This window comes from Engystomops pustulosus, chromosome 3 (assembly GCF_040894005.1).
Source record: "Engystomops pustulosus chromosome 3, aEngPut4.maternal, whole genome shotgun sequence".
In the NCBI taxonomy this organism is placed as follows: domain Eukaryota; kingdom Metazoa; phylum Chordata; class Amphibia; order Anura; family Leptodactylidae; genus Engystomops; species Engystomops pustulosus.
Window position 1 is genome coordinate 71,765,203 of NC_092413.1, and position 16,068 is coordinate 71,781,270.

General features: G+C 41.2%; 1 protein-coding gene across 4 annotated transcripts in view; it reads right to left on the minus strand.

Annotated features, from left to right (window-relative positions):
• The window catches only part of SYNJ2 (synaptojanin 2), a 128,919-nt gene that overhangs the window by 14,386 nt on the left and 98,465 nt on the right, over nt 1–16,068 (minus strand). For all 4 annotated transcript variants that reach the window (XM_072141040.1, XM_072141039.1, XM_072141038.1 and 1 more), the window contains 6 exons: nt 12,667–12,823; nt 12,094–12,211; nt 4,890–5,108; nt 2,794–2,872; nt 1,627–1,795; nt 4–171 (listed from right to left, as the gene is read on the minus strand). In XM_072141040.1, the coding sequence (XP_071997141.1) occupies nt 4–171; nt 1,627–1,795; nt 2,794–2,872; nt 4,890–5,108; nt 12,094–12,211; nt 12,667–12,823 (910 nt within the window). The remainder of the gene's footprint in view (nt 1–3; nt 172–1,626; nt 1,796–2,793; nt 2,873–4,889; nt 5,109–12,093; nt 12,212–12,666; nt 12,824–16,068) is intronic.

The window sequence follows — 16,068 nt, forward strand, 5'->3', positions numbered from 1 at the left end:
TACCTTTAAATGAATGTGGCTTCTTACGACTAGCACGAGAAGCTTTACTTAATTCATGATCTTGTGTTGTACACAGCTGTTCATTCCCATGTGACACATCATCAGCAGCTGATTTGTCAGTCACTAGGTGGGGAGGCAGCATGTACTCAGATTCGTCATCCAATATGTCACCTGCAGTGAAATTCAAGGAATGTGAAGAATCTCATAAGCAAATTACCGATGTGTTCTTTTTACCTGTACTATTAGTTGGGCATATCGAGATATGCGCTTCCCTAGTTAAGATGCATTCACAAAACATAATCCTGGCCTATGGGCATGGTGTTAATTGGAGCCTTTCAAGACTTTTGTTACCATGGATTAATATTCTAATGAACTGGTTTCACATGTGCTGTACGCACAAAAGTTAGTGCATGAATATAAGAGAAGAGGGACATAGTGTAAAAGATGCAAGGCGGACAAAACTTATTATGATAAAGAGATGTAGTGGGAGGGCTTATTTAATGGTGGACATTACATTGGAATAAGCACTATGCTGAAGTACTGGCATGTGGGGTTTAAAATGGGCTTGTTACTGCTCACAACAAGAAAACTTGTTTGCCTTATATCCACATGAATGAGGGTCATTAAGGTACCGTAAATACTCGAGTATAAGCAAAATGTGCTGAAAAAATGTGCTGAAAAAACTAACTCGGCTTATACTCGAGTCTATAAAAAAAAAATCTGTACTAACCTTTCCGACTCTCCCCCCGCATATCCTCTTCTTGCTTCCGGTCCTCCAGCTCTGTGTCCCCATGCGATGTCCGGCACCCACATTATAAAGTCAGCCGTGTTTCACAATGCATCAGTACATGCGTGATACCGTCAGAACGGTTCAATACAGGGTTTCTGTTGTACAGACACCTAGTGGCTGTCTGCATGGGATTCCCATAGAGGAGGCATTTGGCACGGCATCCTTTTAATAGATGTGTGGGGTTAGCGGCAGAGCAGGGACCACGTCACCAGGGTAATATCACCATCTGTCCATATATGGTGTCTACATCTTCCATGGATTCCCCAGGCACAAGCTTCTATACTATTGAATTAAATAATGTTTTGCCCAGCTTGAGGTTTGAATTCACAACCTCCACACTCCACCTGCCATAGAGATACAGGACAGAGCCTCTGGCTGTCAATGGGAGGATTTTAAGTAACTAAGAGCTTCACTGTTACACTGTGACACAGGCTTAATACACTAGTATATAGAGATGGATCTTCTCACAGTGCAGTGCAGTCAATTTGCGGATCCGTTGACTTCTATGGAAGTACGTGGTCCGCATGCCAGAGAAAATAACGTATTCTGTAATTTTTTTTTCTCACTGTCTGCACATCCGTGAAAAAAAACCTGACATATGAGCAGACCCATAGGAAACAATGGGTCCCTTTGCCATTAACAAAAAAGGATAGCACACAGATATCAAAAGCGCCTGTCTAAATGAGCCCTAAATCATACGCTCTAGTATACTATGTTATAAGGCTTATACTCAAGTATATACGGTAAATTGTCCTCATGTCCATGAAGTAATAGAAGTAATTAAAATGTAAAAATAACAAAACAATTAATAGTTAATATTTATATAAATTACTAACCTTCTGACTCATAATCAAGACTGGTAAAATCGAAGTTCTCTTCTAAAAGAGAAGAGTTGGCATTTGGTGACAGTAGTACCATACTGTCCCTATTTCTTGCTATTTCCTCTTGTAGACCTTTCAGCCAATCTTTCGTCTTTGGTCTCACTCTAACTGTTTTTCCTTTTAGCTGTCAAAGAGAAGTGTAAAGTGCTAACTTTATAATTTGTAAAGGATCCAAATTCCTCGCTTTGGTCCAACTTTAATATAAAATAATAATAATAATATAAAATATACATATAGTAAGGCAGGTGTGCACAGGTTGCGGCCCATGCCCTACTGCTTGGCCAGACCAATGAGTGCTTACAGCACCTCTGGGGTTCACTAACGCTCTAATCTGTGTCTAAAACACCCAATTTTTTTGGGCAGTGATAATTGACTAATGTAAGGGAACATTTAACAATATTTTTAGCTTTGTGATTAACCTCTATTGGCTGATTGTAACGGCAATGCTGTATGAATGTTCCTAAATAACCGCTTAAGTAGATACATTTATACAGTAATAAAATTACGCTCTGACTTTTAGGGCAACCATGAGGCTGATTTGGCCCCAAGGAAAAAGTGTTTCACAACCCTGGTTCTGCAGAGACGTGTTATGGAAGAGATTTATTGAAAATGGTCAACCCCTTTAAGGTTTTTAAGTATACATCTAAAATCTTCCTTCTATTGATTTCAACAAATTGAACATATATACATGTAGGGAAAAAACAATACCTCCATCTTCCACCAGGTATCATATGAAATCCTTCCATTCAACTATTTTATTTTTTTATATTTTTTATACAACAGAAAAGAACAGAGAATTGCACTTCACAACGCACATTCTCTGTAGCGGGGAACAGAAGTTAGACAGAAGGGATAATGTGCAGCATGAAAGTATTAATACATGGCCGGAGTTTCGTTTCCTGGAATATTGCTGTTATACGCACTAATCACATTAACTGTGTAGTCCTGCACACACTGAAGAGACATAATACATTCCAATTTACTTTGACATATTCAGTGCGGATTGTAAATCATGAAGACATAATTGTATTCCATCGGCTCCCACCTTCTGTAGTTAGTGTGATGAGGTCTGCATGCTATTATTTGCTTCAAGTATGGTACATGATCTAAAATGTAATTTACCTTCAAGCCATCTAGATCAAGGACTCTTAATGCTGCCCTGCTGTCTGCAAACGTGACCATCATTTGTCCTCCAATTACCCTAGGCATAGGAAATCAGGATATAGAATATTAGTACTTATTACAGATTATGCCAAAAGCTTACTCAAGGTCCCCTCTATGTTTAATCCACTTTAACATCATAACTGGAAAGGTTTATAATATTAATGACTGCAGAAATACACACTTTATATTTTCATTAAGTATTCAATAGCTAGCTGCCATCAGTGAGATGCTAAAAACAGAAATATTTTAATAGATATACATTAAAATCCAAAGTATTATATATATACACACACATACATACATACACACACACAACAGTATTCATTAAAAGAAAAAAAGAAAAAGTACATGCCAGGCCATTGGCACCTCTCACAGATAGAAATATTGCATCCTACCAGACAAGCTGTTGTGCCCATGGTGATGGCGGACACAGAAGGGGGGATGTCTGCTAATACCATCCCGCTATTGTGGAGCTTGGTGGTATATACCAAAACCTGTTGTCCATCTCTGTCGATCGTATAGGGATCATAGAGCGGAATCCCCTACTGGATTCCCAGGTAGAGAGCTTACACTGAAGCTCACCCCATACACCCCTTGACAATCCCAAATCAGGGGTTGACACTGTTAGATCTTTATTTAACTACACCAAAAAGGTCACAAAAAGAAGTGCAAAAAAAAAAAGGAAAGAATGTGGTAATTCTTCCCAAATGAAGAAATGGTCATTCAAAATTGTCAGGATTCGGGAGCCGTGGGTCCTCTGGACCACCGCGGGAGGTGGTACTAGCCTACACCTGGGACCAGAATCTAAGGGTACCACCAGGTCGTTCCACAGATGTGACTAGCCCACGTGGCAGACGAGGTCAAGGTACCTTAGGGGAAGACAGTCTCGTGGTCAGGTCCACGGGAACGCAGGAACACACAGGAGTATCGCTGGGGACCTTTCTCTAAGGCTTGGCACAAAGATCCGTCAGGGAGAGGCAGGTTTAAAATAGGCTTCTGGGAAAATGGCCATCGCCAATAAATGGTGCGCTGGCCCTTTAAATTTCCTGAAGCCAGCACTTGTGCGCCCTATGACATGGGTACGCGTGCACAGAGCGAGGACGGGAATCAGGAGCGGGGGCAGGTGAAGGTCGCTGACGCAGCGAGGGGCACGGGCAGCGTGAGTACCCGTGACAAAAATCCACCATGTACAGATCCCATATTTAAAAGGTTAAAGCAATGTGCATAAAAAAACCAGTAACAGTGGTTCTTATATATAGATCTTTTGATAACAGAGTGAGGTAAGGACCATTAACTGGTTAGCTTACAATATTTCTTACTCATAATAATATTATGCGTTTTATTGATTGATGTAGCCCACTGTAATCGTCCCTCCCTCATACAGTTCTTTGTTCGTTTCAAGGATCGTCACACATGTCAAAGATAAGCTTTCCTGCATGCACTTATTGACAATATAGCTTTTAGTGTATTTGGAACACTAAACACTATTTTTCCAGATTATTGAGCCCTAGTCACTAAGTATTGAAGCATTCAGCAATTACCACACTCCATTAAGTGCTTCTACCTGTCAGACTGAACTCCCACTCAGATTTCTTCTTTAAAGGAAATCTACCACTTAAAAGTGGTAGGTTTATACACATATACATGGCACCAGCTCAGTGTGAGCTGGTGCCAGAGCATATTTTTGTTAAGGGAACAAAGCCCCTATGTTAGAATTATAAGTTATATTAACTTATAACTCGGCGCACCGCACTTGGGCTCGGCGCACCATGGCCGTGCTAAGTTGCGCAGGCGCGCGTGTGCCGGAGAGCTCGGTGACGTCACCGGCTCTCCTGCACTTCAGAATCCGGCGCACGCACGGGCGCGTGCATGGTGCGCCGTGCCCAAGTGCGGTACGCCGAGTTAGAAGTTAATATAACTTATAATTCTAAGATAGGGGCTTTGTTCCCTTAACAAAAATATGCTCTGGCACCAGCTCACACTGAGCTGGTGCCATGTATATGTGTATAAACCTACCACTTTTAAGTGGTAGGTTTCCTTTAAACTTTGCTTACCGTACAAGGACAACAGTGCCATAATGCTGAAACTGCTCCACAAGCTCTGAACTCAGATCTTCAGGGAACTCTACTTTCTCCTCTGGTGTTGGAGAATCAATGTGGATTTCAACCGTGGCATCCAAAGGCCCCTGTGACGAGGATATTTCCTGAAATACCTTCTCTCTTGCTTCCACATCCACCTCCTGAACTTCCACTTCAACAATGGCTAAGACAGGTCTGTAAATAAGATCAAGATATTTTTTAATTACCTTCTAGCTTAATAAGAAACACATCCTATTATATGTTCAGTGTAAGAGGGTTTAAAAAATAAAACACAAATATGGTCTTGCTGGTTTGGACATTATGCTCTATCACTTAAAGGGGTTTTCCAGGAATAAGCATAATTCATATATAATTGGGTCCTAAAAATATAAGCTAATATGTAATTAGTTTTTACTCCTCGAGGCAAAAAAATGCTGTGCCCATACACTGTAGTGAAGAATTAAAATGCTACTGGCCCTTTTATCATTCCGTTAATTTTCTCTACAGGGAGCAAACACAGGACAGAAGATGGCCTCTGGTCACATGTCCACATCACATGTCCTGCACCTGCCTGGGCAGGTCAAGTGATCATCACCAGTTTTGGCTGTAGTCGCTTGGTTGCAGTGCAACCAGTATGGCTCAGTGAGGTTATGTGCAGTGATCACAGTTACACATAATTACTATGATAGCAGAACAGGACAGTCTGTTAGATTATCACTGGAAGCAAAGCTTCAGAGAGAGAAGAAGTTACTGAGAACTGCGGGATCATGGGAGATTTAGTTTTCAGTGGCAGCCATGTTGGTGATAACTCCACCCATAGAAATCAAACTAATGACATTGAGTTTTGTTATATTTATTTATAGCTTTATGGACATTCATAATCCCCTTTTAAGTTGCATGAAATATATATATATTATATTATAATTATATATATCTCAAATGATTATCAAACCAATGAGGCAATTTGTGCTTCCCTGACAGCTCCCTCAGGCTCTGTAATTAAACCATTGTGCTGGATTAGAATCACCTTAGTCACACAGGAAAGGACAATGTATTCAAATGAGAGAACATTTGCTACTGTACATATACCATATAAAGCTGAGGATTAAGGAGATGATACATCTAATGATTCTTTACTTAGTCACTGCACCATGCACCTTACACTATACACATATGCAATGTACAGAAACTCCTTCACAACTGTATTAGGGCTATATACATTCACCGGCCACTTTATTAGGTACACCATGCTAGTAACGGGTTGGACCTTTTGCCTTCAGAACTGCCTCAATTCTTCGTGGCATAGATTCAAAAAGATGCTGGAAGCATTCCTCAGAGATTTTGGTCCATATTGACATGATGGCATCACACAGTTGCCGCAGATTTGTCGGCTGCACATCCATGATGCGAATCTCCCGTTCCACCACATCCCAAAGATGCTCTATTAGATTTAGATCTGGTGACTGTGGAGGCCATTTGAGTACAGTGAATTCATTGTCATGTTCAAGAAACCAGTGTGAGATGATTCCAGCTTTATGACATGGCGCATTATCCTGCTGAAAGTAACCATCAGATGTTGGGTACATTGTGGTCATAAAGGGATGGACATGGTCAGCAACATGGTCAGCAACTCCTTGTATTTTAGTCCTGCCCAGAAAGGGTTACTATCCTGATGGACAGTTCCCCAGTGTACTCAGGTAGGCTGTGGCGTTGCAACGATGCTCAATTGGTACCAAGGGGCCCAAAGAGTGCCAAGAAAATATTCCCCACACCATGACACCACCACCACCAGCCTGAACCGTTGATACAAGGCAGGATGGATCCATGCTTTCATGTTGTTGACGCCAAATTCTGACCCTACCGTCCGAATGTCGCAGCAGAAATCGAGACTCATCAGACCAGGCAGCGTTTTTCCAATCTTCTACTGTCCAATTTCGATGAGCTTGTGCAAATTGTAGCCTCAGTTTCCTGTTCTTAGCTGAAAGGAGTGGCACCCAGTGTGGTCTTCTGCTGCTGTAGCCCATCTGCCTCAAAGTTCGACGTACTGTGCGTTCAGAGATGCTCTTCTACCTTGGTTGTAACGGGTGGCGATTTGAGTCACTGTTGCCTTTCTATCAGCTCGAACCAGTCTGCCCATTCTCCTCTGACGTCTGGCATCAACAAGGCATTTCCGCCCACAGAACTTCCGCTCACTGGATGTTTTTTCTTTTTTGGACCATTCTCTGTAAACCCTAGAGATGGTTGTGCGTGAAAATCCCAGTAGATCAGCAGTTTCTGAAATACTGAGACCAGCCCTTCTGGCACCAACAACCATGCCACGTTCCAAGGCACTCAAATCACCTTTCTTCCCCATACTGATGCTTGGTTTGCACTGCAGGAGATTGTCTTGACCATGTCTACATGCCTAAATGCACGCGTGATTGGCTGATTAGAAATTAAGTGTTAACGAGCAGTTGGACAGGTGTACCTAATAAAGTGGCCGGTGAGTGTACGTCATATTTTCACATACCTCATCACATAAACAACATGACATTGACCACATTCAAATGTCTATGTCTCCTGAACCCTGGCACCTCAAAACACAATCTAGGTGTCATATTAACACCTGCGCAACTGCCATACGGCTATATACGTCCTATTTGCATATGCAGTGACCAGCTTCAAACTGCTATATCTCCTTACTGTGTATGGATGCTTCACAGAATCAGAAATACTCTGATCAGCTAAAGGCACCCTTTGCATTTCTAGCTGAACTTGTGGAAAAGGTGATAGAATGATGCTGTACATATTTATAACATATTTTGGTAAAAAGTTTATTCAGTTTTTTTTTTTTAAAAAACAGAAAAATTCGAAAAAAGCATATTTTCACTTTTGGCAATTATCATCTACTTTTATATGGAAAAAAATAAAGTTAATGTCATGAAAAAAAACTAAATAAAATTTCTTTTTTGTTTAAAGGAAATCAACCCCTCAAAAAACAATAAAAAACTAGAAATACTTACCTCTGCTCCTTGAAGTTTTGATCTGCCGGGATTACCTAGAATTGGTGAATTAGTACTCAAAGGTAATGTCTTCCTTGGTGGCCCCACCTGGAGGATGCCCCTTGACCTCTAAAGGCAAGGAAGGAGTGGTTAAAAGGACCCCTCCTGCATCCTCCAGCCAGTGACAACCAAATAACCACACCGAGGAAGATGCAACATTTATTAAGTTTGCGATAACATTGTATCTGAAGGAAGAAAAAGTGTGGGTGTATATAGGCCATTAAGGAGGACTTATTGAAACAGAATTACCAGTGAGTACTAATTCACTATTTCTACCTCGTCCCCCATGATGGCCCCACTTGTAAACTTACAAAATCAAACAGCCCCATATTTAGGGAAGGGTGACTGCCTGCAGAACCTTTCTGCCAAAAGCCAAGTCTCCTTAGTCTTTTCCTTAGATGCCTTCCTCCCCTTATTTTTTTCCCTCCGCTATTCTCTCTTGTGGTGAACAGGTCTGTCAAAGGAGTACCCCATAGTGATGTTAGGTAGTGGAAAGTTTCCCAAAGTAGACACTACTCGCTGGGATGTATGTTCCTCCTGATTAGAATGTCCGATTCTTCGTTATCTATGGCTTTTAAATGGGAAGCCGATATTTATAGGCCTTACCTTCGGCCAGGGACGAAAGAGAGGGAGATCTCATGCCCTTTTGTCTTTTTAGATAAGACACTGTCATAGTGTAGTCAGATAAGATTAAAAGGTGTTGATGTACTAGATGGATGGTATTGGAGCACACAGCCTCCTAAACTGCCCGGAGTTCCCGGTAGTTTCAAGTTTTTCTGGACATGCTTTCCGACCATGATCCCTGGTCGAAGTGATGAGGAAAGAATGCTCCCCATCCTGACTTTCTTGCATCCGCCTGGATCATGATGCATGAATGGTTTTTCCAGAACACAAACCTCCTAAGGTTTCCTTCTCTCAACCAACACTGAAGATCCCTCTTTACTGCTGCGGTAATGATTATCTTCTTGTCTCGACCCCAGGGTCTTTTGTTCCAAGATCTTAAAATCCACCTTTGGAGGACTCGAGTATGAACTTGGCTCTAGGCCACCGATGGGATACACTCAGTAGTCTTAGGGTCTTCATGGCATCTTTGACCGTGATAGATTACTTCCTTCTCAAGAGATGTACCTGCTTTCTGATGTGGATCTGTCTCCTTTGGAAGGAGGGAAATTTGATTAGAAGAATTCAGGCTAACTCCCAAAAACTCCCCAAAGCGTAGCAGGAGTCTAGATTTAATAAAATCTCTAGGGTGATGTTCCCCCAGACTTTGTCTGTTTCTGCCTACAAAGAGTATGGGATTATCAGTAAGTCTCGCTGTCTGCGATAAGTCGCCACCTCGACCATGACTTTGGTAAAGATTTTTGGAGCTGACGAATTTCCGAAGTGGAGTGTATGAAACAAAGTGTAGTGTGAGACGCCCTGGAGACAGGACAGAGAATCTTTGTGAGGATGAGTGAATGGGGATGTGAGGGTACACGTCCTTTAGGTCTCTAGTGCAGGAAGGAATTTTTAGAAGAAGAAATCTTTGTGTTGCTTCTGTTTGGGTCAGAAGAGGAGGAGGAAAGGAACCCATTCCCTTTACTTTTTTGGGTAGCTCCAGCGTTTGTTTCCCTTTGTCTTTATACAAATCCTTGGTATTCTTGAAGTCACAAGCGCTGCTGGCTTGTTCTCTGGGAAGCCTTTTTGCTTGTCACTAGGCCCTTTCTAGGATGGTTCAAGTTCTGGCTCGAAAACAAATTCTCCTACAAAAGGAATGCTACAAAGCTTGGTTTTGGAGTGGATGTTGGCATCCCCCCGCTTAAGCCAGAGTGCTTCATTTGTAAAAGCTCCCTCTTTAGCTAAGAATAGTATTCCCTCGGAAGCAGCGTCAGCCAGGAAAGCTATGGCTGACTTCAGGAGCGGCAAGTTTTCCAGGAGGGTTTCTATGGCTGTTCGTTCTCTGCTACGAGTTTCCAAATTGCCTAACCAGAATCGCAGGGTCTTTGCTACAGATGTAGCCATCAGGTTGGATTTTACCCGAGCATAGAGGTCTCCAATGCTTTCTTTAGAAGAGAGATTTTCTGTCCATTGGATCACACATTGACCACCTTTGTGACCTGTACTTCGACCTTCAGACAGGAATCGTTTCCTAAACTGTTTTAAGAGACCAGGACCCTTTTCTCCAGATTCTTCCATTCTTCTGAAATAGAAATAAACGCTGCACAGCACCCGCCGGATACATCAGGAGACTTCAGCCTCTTGATGTATTGCACTGCGAAAAAGCATGAGCGCCAGCATATAATAAATATCAGTATCAAGGGAATTTGAGAACATCACAGAAGGATAGAGTTGATAATAAAAAAAGAGTTATAGGAAATCATCACACAAGGATGTAGCGCCGTCTCATACAGCAACAATTCTTAATGAAGTCCCAGGGCATCCAATAACAAACAACAACCAGTATTCAGAAAACAAGCATGGTACTCGGCCCTCAGACACTCCAAAAGGATTCTTAAAATGTTAGTTTCTTTACTCTGATTTACAAATCACACATCCAAATGATCAACGCATTTTGCCGGATATCAAAGCCGTCGCAACGTGGTGATCATTTGCATTTCTTGTGGATGTGTGATTTGTAAATCGGAATACAGAAACCAACATTTTAAGAATCCTTTGGAGTGTTCATTGAGTGCCAAGTACCATGCTTGTTTTCTGAGTTATGTGTGGCGGATTTGGATTTTCTACTCAAGCACCATTGGGAACAATGGATATCCACACAAGGCAGTTGGGTGAGCTGGCTAATCACCTACGAGTGTGTGTTTGTTCTACAACCATTATTAGTCCATAGTATGGCTGCTTAAAGCCAGAACCTCATATACTATGAAATCATTGTCCCTTTGGTGAGACACAGGGCAATTTACTGACATGGGTAAGCAGACACCGTGGTTAGACACAGGGCGATTTTACTGTCCCATTTTGATGTCCTCATATTCCCTTTATACCGATTTCTAATTTCATCCTTGTAATGAAGTGTATTAGAGTACAGCTGTAAAGTATAAAAACTTTTGTCTAACTTTGCACCAAGCAAAAATAAGCCATCTGCTTATAAACAGCGTTTAGCAGTTAGCAGAGGTTTTACCTTGCCCCCCCCCCTTATCTCCATTTCACATGCTTTCTGGTTTCCATGGGAAACCACATAGTACAGCTATAGACAACAGGAGGCTTATTTTGAGAGGGGCTGTAGGTCCTTTAGTGATATCACAAGCATGTGACTCATCACATGCTTCAGGTTGACCAATTACAAACAAGCTGTCCTGCAACATTTGAAAGTACTTAGTGGGATGCAAAGGACCTTTAGTGATGTCACAGGCATCTGACTCATCCAAAGCTTCAGATAGGCCAATTACAAACATGCTGTCCTGTTTTGGCTTCAGTGGGATGAGCTGATATCGCAACCTGGAAGTTCCCACCCATATCAGGGATAGCTAAATCTGAGTCTAATGTTAAATATGCCAGATATATCTCAGGCTAGGAAGAAGATAGCAGCATGATACATTCAAATTGTTGTCAAAGGCAGCTGTCCCAAAATTATTTTTTTGTCAGTAAATTTACAGTTACGCTTTAATTCTTTTTTTTTTTGGCATCAGCTTGTTTTCGTATGTAGGTGATATGGTACTAGAATTCTTATAGAGGAGGTGTCCCCTCTGCCCGCTTTTTAATCTGTGGACCTTTGGATGACCTTCAAAGGTACTAAAATGGCTCTTGTGTACATGTGTATTGAGAACTGAAACAGATAATGAGGATTTCATGGGTGAAGTTCCTTCTTAGTATAACATTTGATGGGTGGTTTGATGGCCATGGGCCCCCGGAAAGGCATGGACACCAGGCTAACTCCAATATAATACTCCACTACTGCATGCACCCTCTGCATCTATAGCTGAACCTAGAGTAAGGGGATGGATTTTTATCAAATACAATACACAGAAGAAATCGCCACTGCATACACTAATAATGATGATACAACCTAAAAATACAAAATGTAGTAATGCTATTTCTATAGAGTAGAATCATTTTATAATAGTTAGTAGCCTGATAGTTGCTTTAAAAGCTGATTAAGACAACTCATCATGTTACCATAGATAGATAAAGAGCTATAGTACCTGTGATCAGATGATGGTATTTCTGCTCTCCCATAATACACCAGGGCGCCAGGACACCAGGTGTGTTTGACTTTAGAACTCCAGTCCATGTCATTGTCTAGAAGATTGATGTCTCCAGCTACATGCAGGAGTTAAAAATGGACAATTCATTGTAAACCAAACAAGTTTTTAAAATGTTATAAAAATAAAGTTATAAAAAACAGATAATGCATTAAATTAGAGAAGGACATTGAAAATCACTTCAGAACCATTTCCAAATTATCAACACAAAGCCAAACACCTAAACAACACAGGTCATAAAGGAATTGGTATATATTAGACAACCAATAAAGTGTGAGCTACACAAGTCCTTAAATATAGCTAGAATTTTAAAAAAATCATATTTCTCTTACTTTTTTTTTACACTTTTTTGTTGTCAAAAAGGTTTTAGCTGTTTCACACAAACTTCCCAACAGAGGGTCACTATTTGATTAGCTTATTAACAAACAGACTCTTCATAGTAGGGATTACAGACCAGTGCTTTCAGTGAATCTATGTCTTGCAATTTTCTTTATAAAAACAAATAATATGTACCGGATTTCTCAAATGGTAACTTCTTCCTCCACCACAATACTCTGTCCGTCCAAGCTGGACTTCTGCACTTTTCACTTGTGTCATAAGCTTCTGATCCAATGTCATACTTGTATGTTGGTCCAAAGTGGATTGTTCCTTCATAGAAGTCTTTGAATATCTAATAAACCATATTTTAACTTAACACAATGATTTCAACATTACCAAGGACTTTTCATTTTTGTTGTGATCATGTAAGTGATAAGACAGTGCTTTTGTGTTACCAAAGTTGGGATCATTGTATCTGTACAGTAGTAAGTCTATGGTAACAATATGACAGAATACATAAATGAAAGCTTATAAATACATTCAGCTCAAACTGTTATCATGTCTGACATTGAGCTTCATTCTGGTACTTTATCTGTGATGTAAGTCTGGTTCTCTTATTGCATTTATGTTGCATGTCTGGTGTAAGTATTGCAATAACTGAGCAATGAAACTTCCCGCCACTGGTTCTTGTCAGGGTTTAGAAAGTTGCTAATTTTAAGTTTGTTCTTATTTGAAATAGCAGGGATTCATTCTGACTGCCAAAGTGGAGTTGGAAAGAAATATGTCTCTTGTGCACTGCTACAAGAACACTGTCAAATCTCCCCTAACTTGTATAAAAGCCTCCAGCTACGGCATGCTCCTAACCACTGATTTGGGTCATCCGCTTTCAGGGTACTGCTGGTGATCTTATTCCCACAATATACTCTCACTTCATCCACTCCAAATCTGAGTCTACTCCCCACTTACCAAGCTCCTCCAGACTCCATTTTTGATCTCCTTTGCGCTTAACAACAGAGTGATTCAATGGCATATTGATCAACAGAGTTACCTTTCATCTGTTAACCTCTGTAGGATAAACCAGATCCCCTCACACCAATGTTACAATTGCTAGAGGTGTTGTGGCATCGGATATGAAACTGTCCAGTCCTACAATCCTACTGGACAGAAGAAATGGTGGTCCTCTGATGGCCTGAGGGTGCCTGTTCCCCAAACTCCACTGTTTGTTTGGGGTTCTGGACAAGCAGCTATGAACCTATTATCTTTCGGTCCTTCTTATAAAAGCCCTATTCCAAGCCAGGAAAAGTATAGTCCAGAGATGAATGGACCAGAGATCTCCCATCTGCACCATGTGGAAGAGACTGGTCTCTTTAACGATCTAAAAACTCACTACTGAACCGGGTTCAAAATGCACACGTGGCGTTTTGAACCCGTTTCTGGGCAGTTTTTAAGCATTCTGTTAAAAAAAACGCATATGTTCTAAAAAAGCATGCGTTTTTGAAATCGCATCCGGTTTTTCCGGTTTTCCCAATTACCATAATTATCATAATTGGGGAGAAACAGACAAAACTGGAAAAAACGGATGAGTTTTCAAAAAAAAAAAAAAAAAAGAGGTTCAAAACGCCAAATGTGCCGCTGGCGCTCCTTCCTTTCACTTCCTATGCTCCTGCATTTTATGTACTGCAGGTTTCAAATCCCACCTCCTCCCATTAACAACATTTAGCATTTACGGTTTGTTTTTCTATTGTTTATCAGTATTGCTTTATCTTTTTCTGGGGCATTACTGCAGATCTGTAGGTATGACCTACTTATCCAAAGTGTGAATGTATTCCCACTGTACTTCACATTTATTATTATTTTGTAATGCACTGTTTCTGTTCATAATAATCTGAGTTTAAGTGTTTAGATTCTAGATTTCCTTTTATATTTTCGGAGATGAAATATTTAATGCATCATTTAAAGCTTTACAAACCAATAGATACGTACATAGTGATTTTCATTTATTGCTGATATGCCATGTAAATGTATGATTTTTGATATACACTGTGACTATAACTAGCTCCAACTATAACATCTCCCATCCCCCTGATAACAGAGCAGAGAAAACACAACACTTATGGCTTTTTTTCTCCCACCTGAAATGTTGACAACTGCACAATTATTATTCAAACAAGAAACATCTCAATAATGATTCACGACAAGGTAACCTTAAAGGAGTTGGCCACTTAAGCTCATGTTTTTGTAATGTGTAAGTGTGTGTGTGTGTGTGTGTGGGGGAGGATTAGGTAATTTACCAACATACATACCGTATATACTCAAGTATAAGCCGACCCGAGTATAAGCCGAGACCCCTAATTTTACCATCAAAAACTGGGAAAACCTATGGACTCGAGTATAAGCCGAGGGTGGCAAATGCATTGGTCACAGACCCCCCCAGTATATAGCCGGCCTGCCCCCAGTAGTATACAGCTTGGCCCCAGTAGTATACAGCTTGGCCCCAGTAGTAAACAGCCTGCCCCCAGTAGTAGACAGCCTGCCCCCAGTAGTATACAGCTTGCCCCCAGTAGTATACAGCCTGCCCCAGTAGTATACAGCACTGCCCCCAGTAGTATACAGCCTGTCCCCAGTAGTATACAGCCTGCCCCCAGTAGTATACAGCGAGCCCAGCATTAAAAAAAATAAATAAATAAACGTATATACTCACCCTCCGGTGGCCCCGACGTGCAATGCTGCTCCCCCAATGTCCGCACGGGTCCTCTTCAGGCTTCCGCGCCCATCTTCTTTCTTCTGCAGGGCGCCGCCATTGTTTTTCTCCCAGGCGGCGCCTAGTATGACGCGCCGCTGCTGACGTCATACTAGGCGCTGCCTTGGAGAAAAACAATGCGGCGCCCAGCAGAAGAAAGAAGACGGGCACGGAAGCCTGAAGAGGACCCGTGTGGACATTGGGGGAGCAGCGCTGCACGTCGGGGCCACCGGAGGGTGAGTATATATACGTTTATTATTTTTAAAATATTTTTTATTTTTTTATTTTTTTAAGTATGCATGTTATGTATTGACTCGTGTATAAGCCGAGGGGACGTTTTCAGCACATTTTTTGTGCTGAAAAACTCGGCTTATACACGAGTATAAACGGTATATTTATAGTCCTGCTCCTCTTTCTTGATATGTGAAGTGAAGCCTCCTGTCTTTTACCTCATCAGCCAGACATTCCTGTCCATAAAATGCCACATATGGAGGGTCATGTGATCTCTAACTGTCCATGAACAATCACCAGTTAGACATCACATGACCCTCCATCTGCGGCCATTTTATGGACAGGATTGTCTGGCTGATGAGGTAAAAGACAGGAGGCTTCACTTCAGATATGAAGAAAGCCGAGCAGAACTATTAGTATATGTATATTGGTAAATTACCTAATATCCTGCTCCCCCACACTTACACACACATTACAAAAAACATGAGGTAAAATTGCCAACCCCTCAAATTCTATTTAGCCTGTATGGCAATCTAGCATTATTTTAATGTTACATCTATACTATGTTGTTTATCAGATATGAAGGCTATTGTACTCTTACCATTCTAATGACAATTTATTCAAGG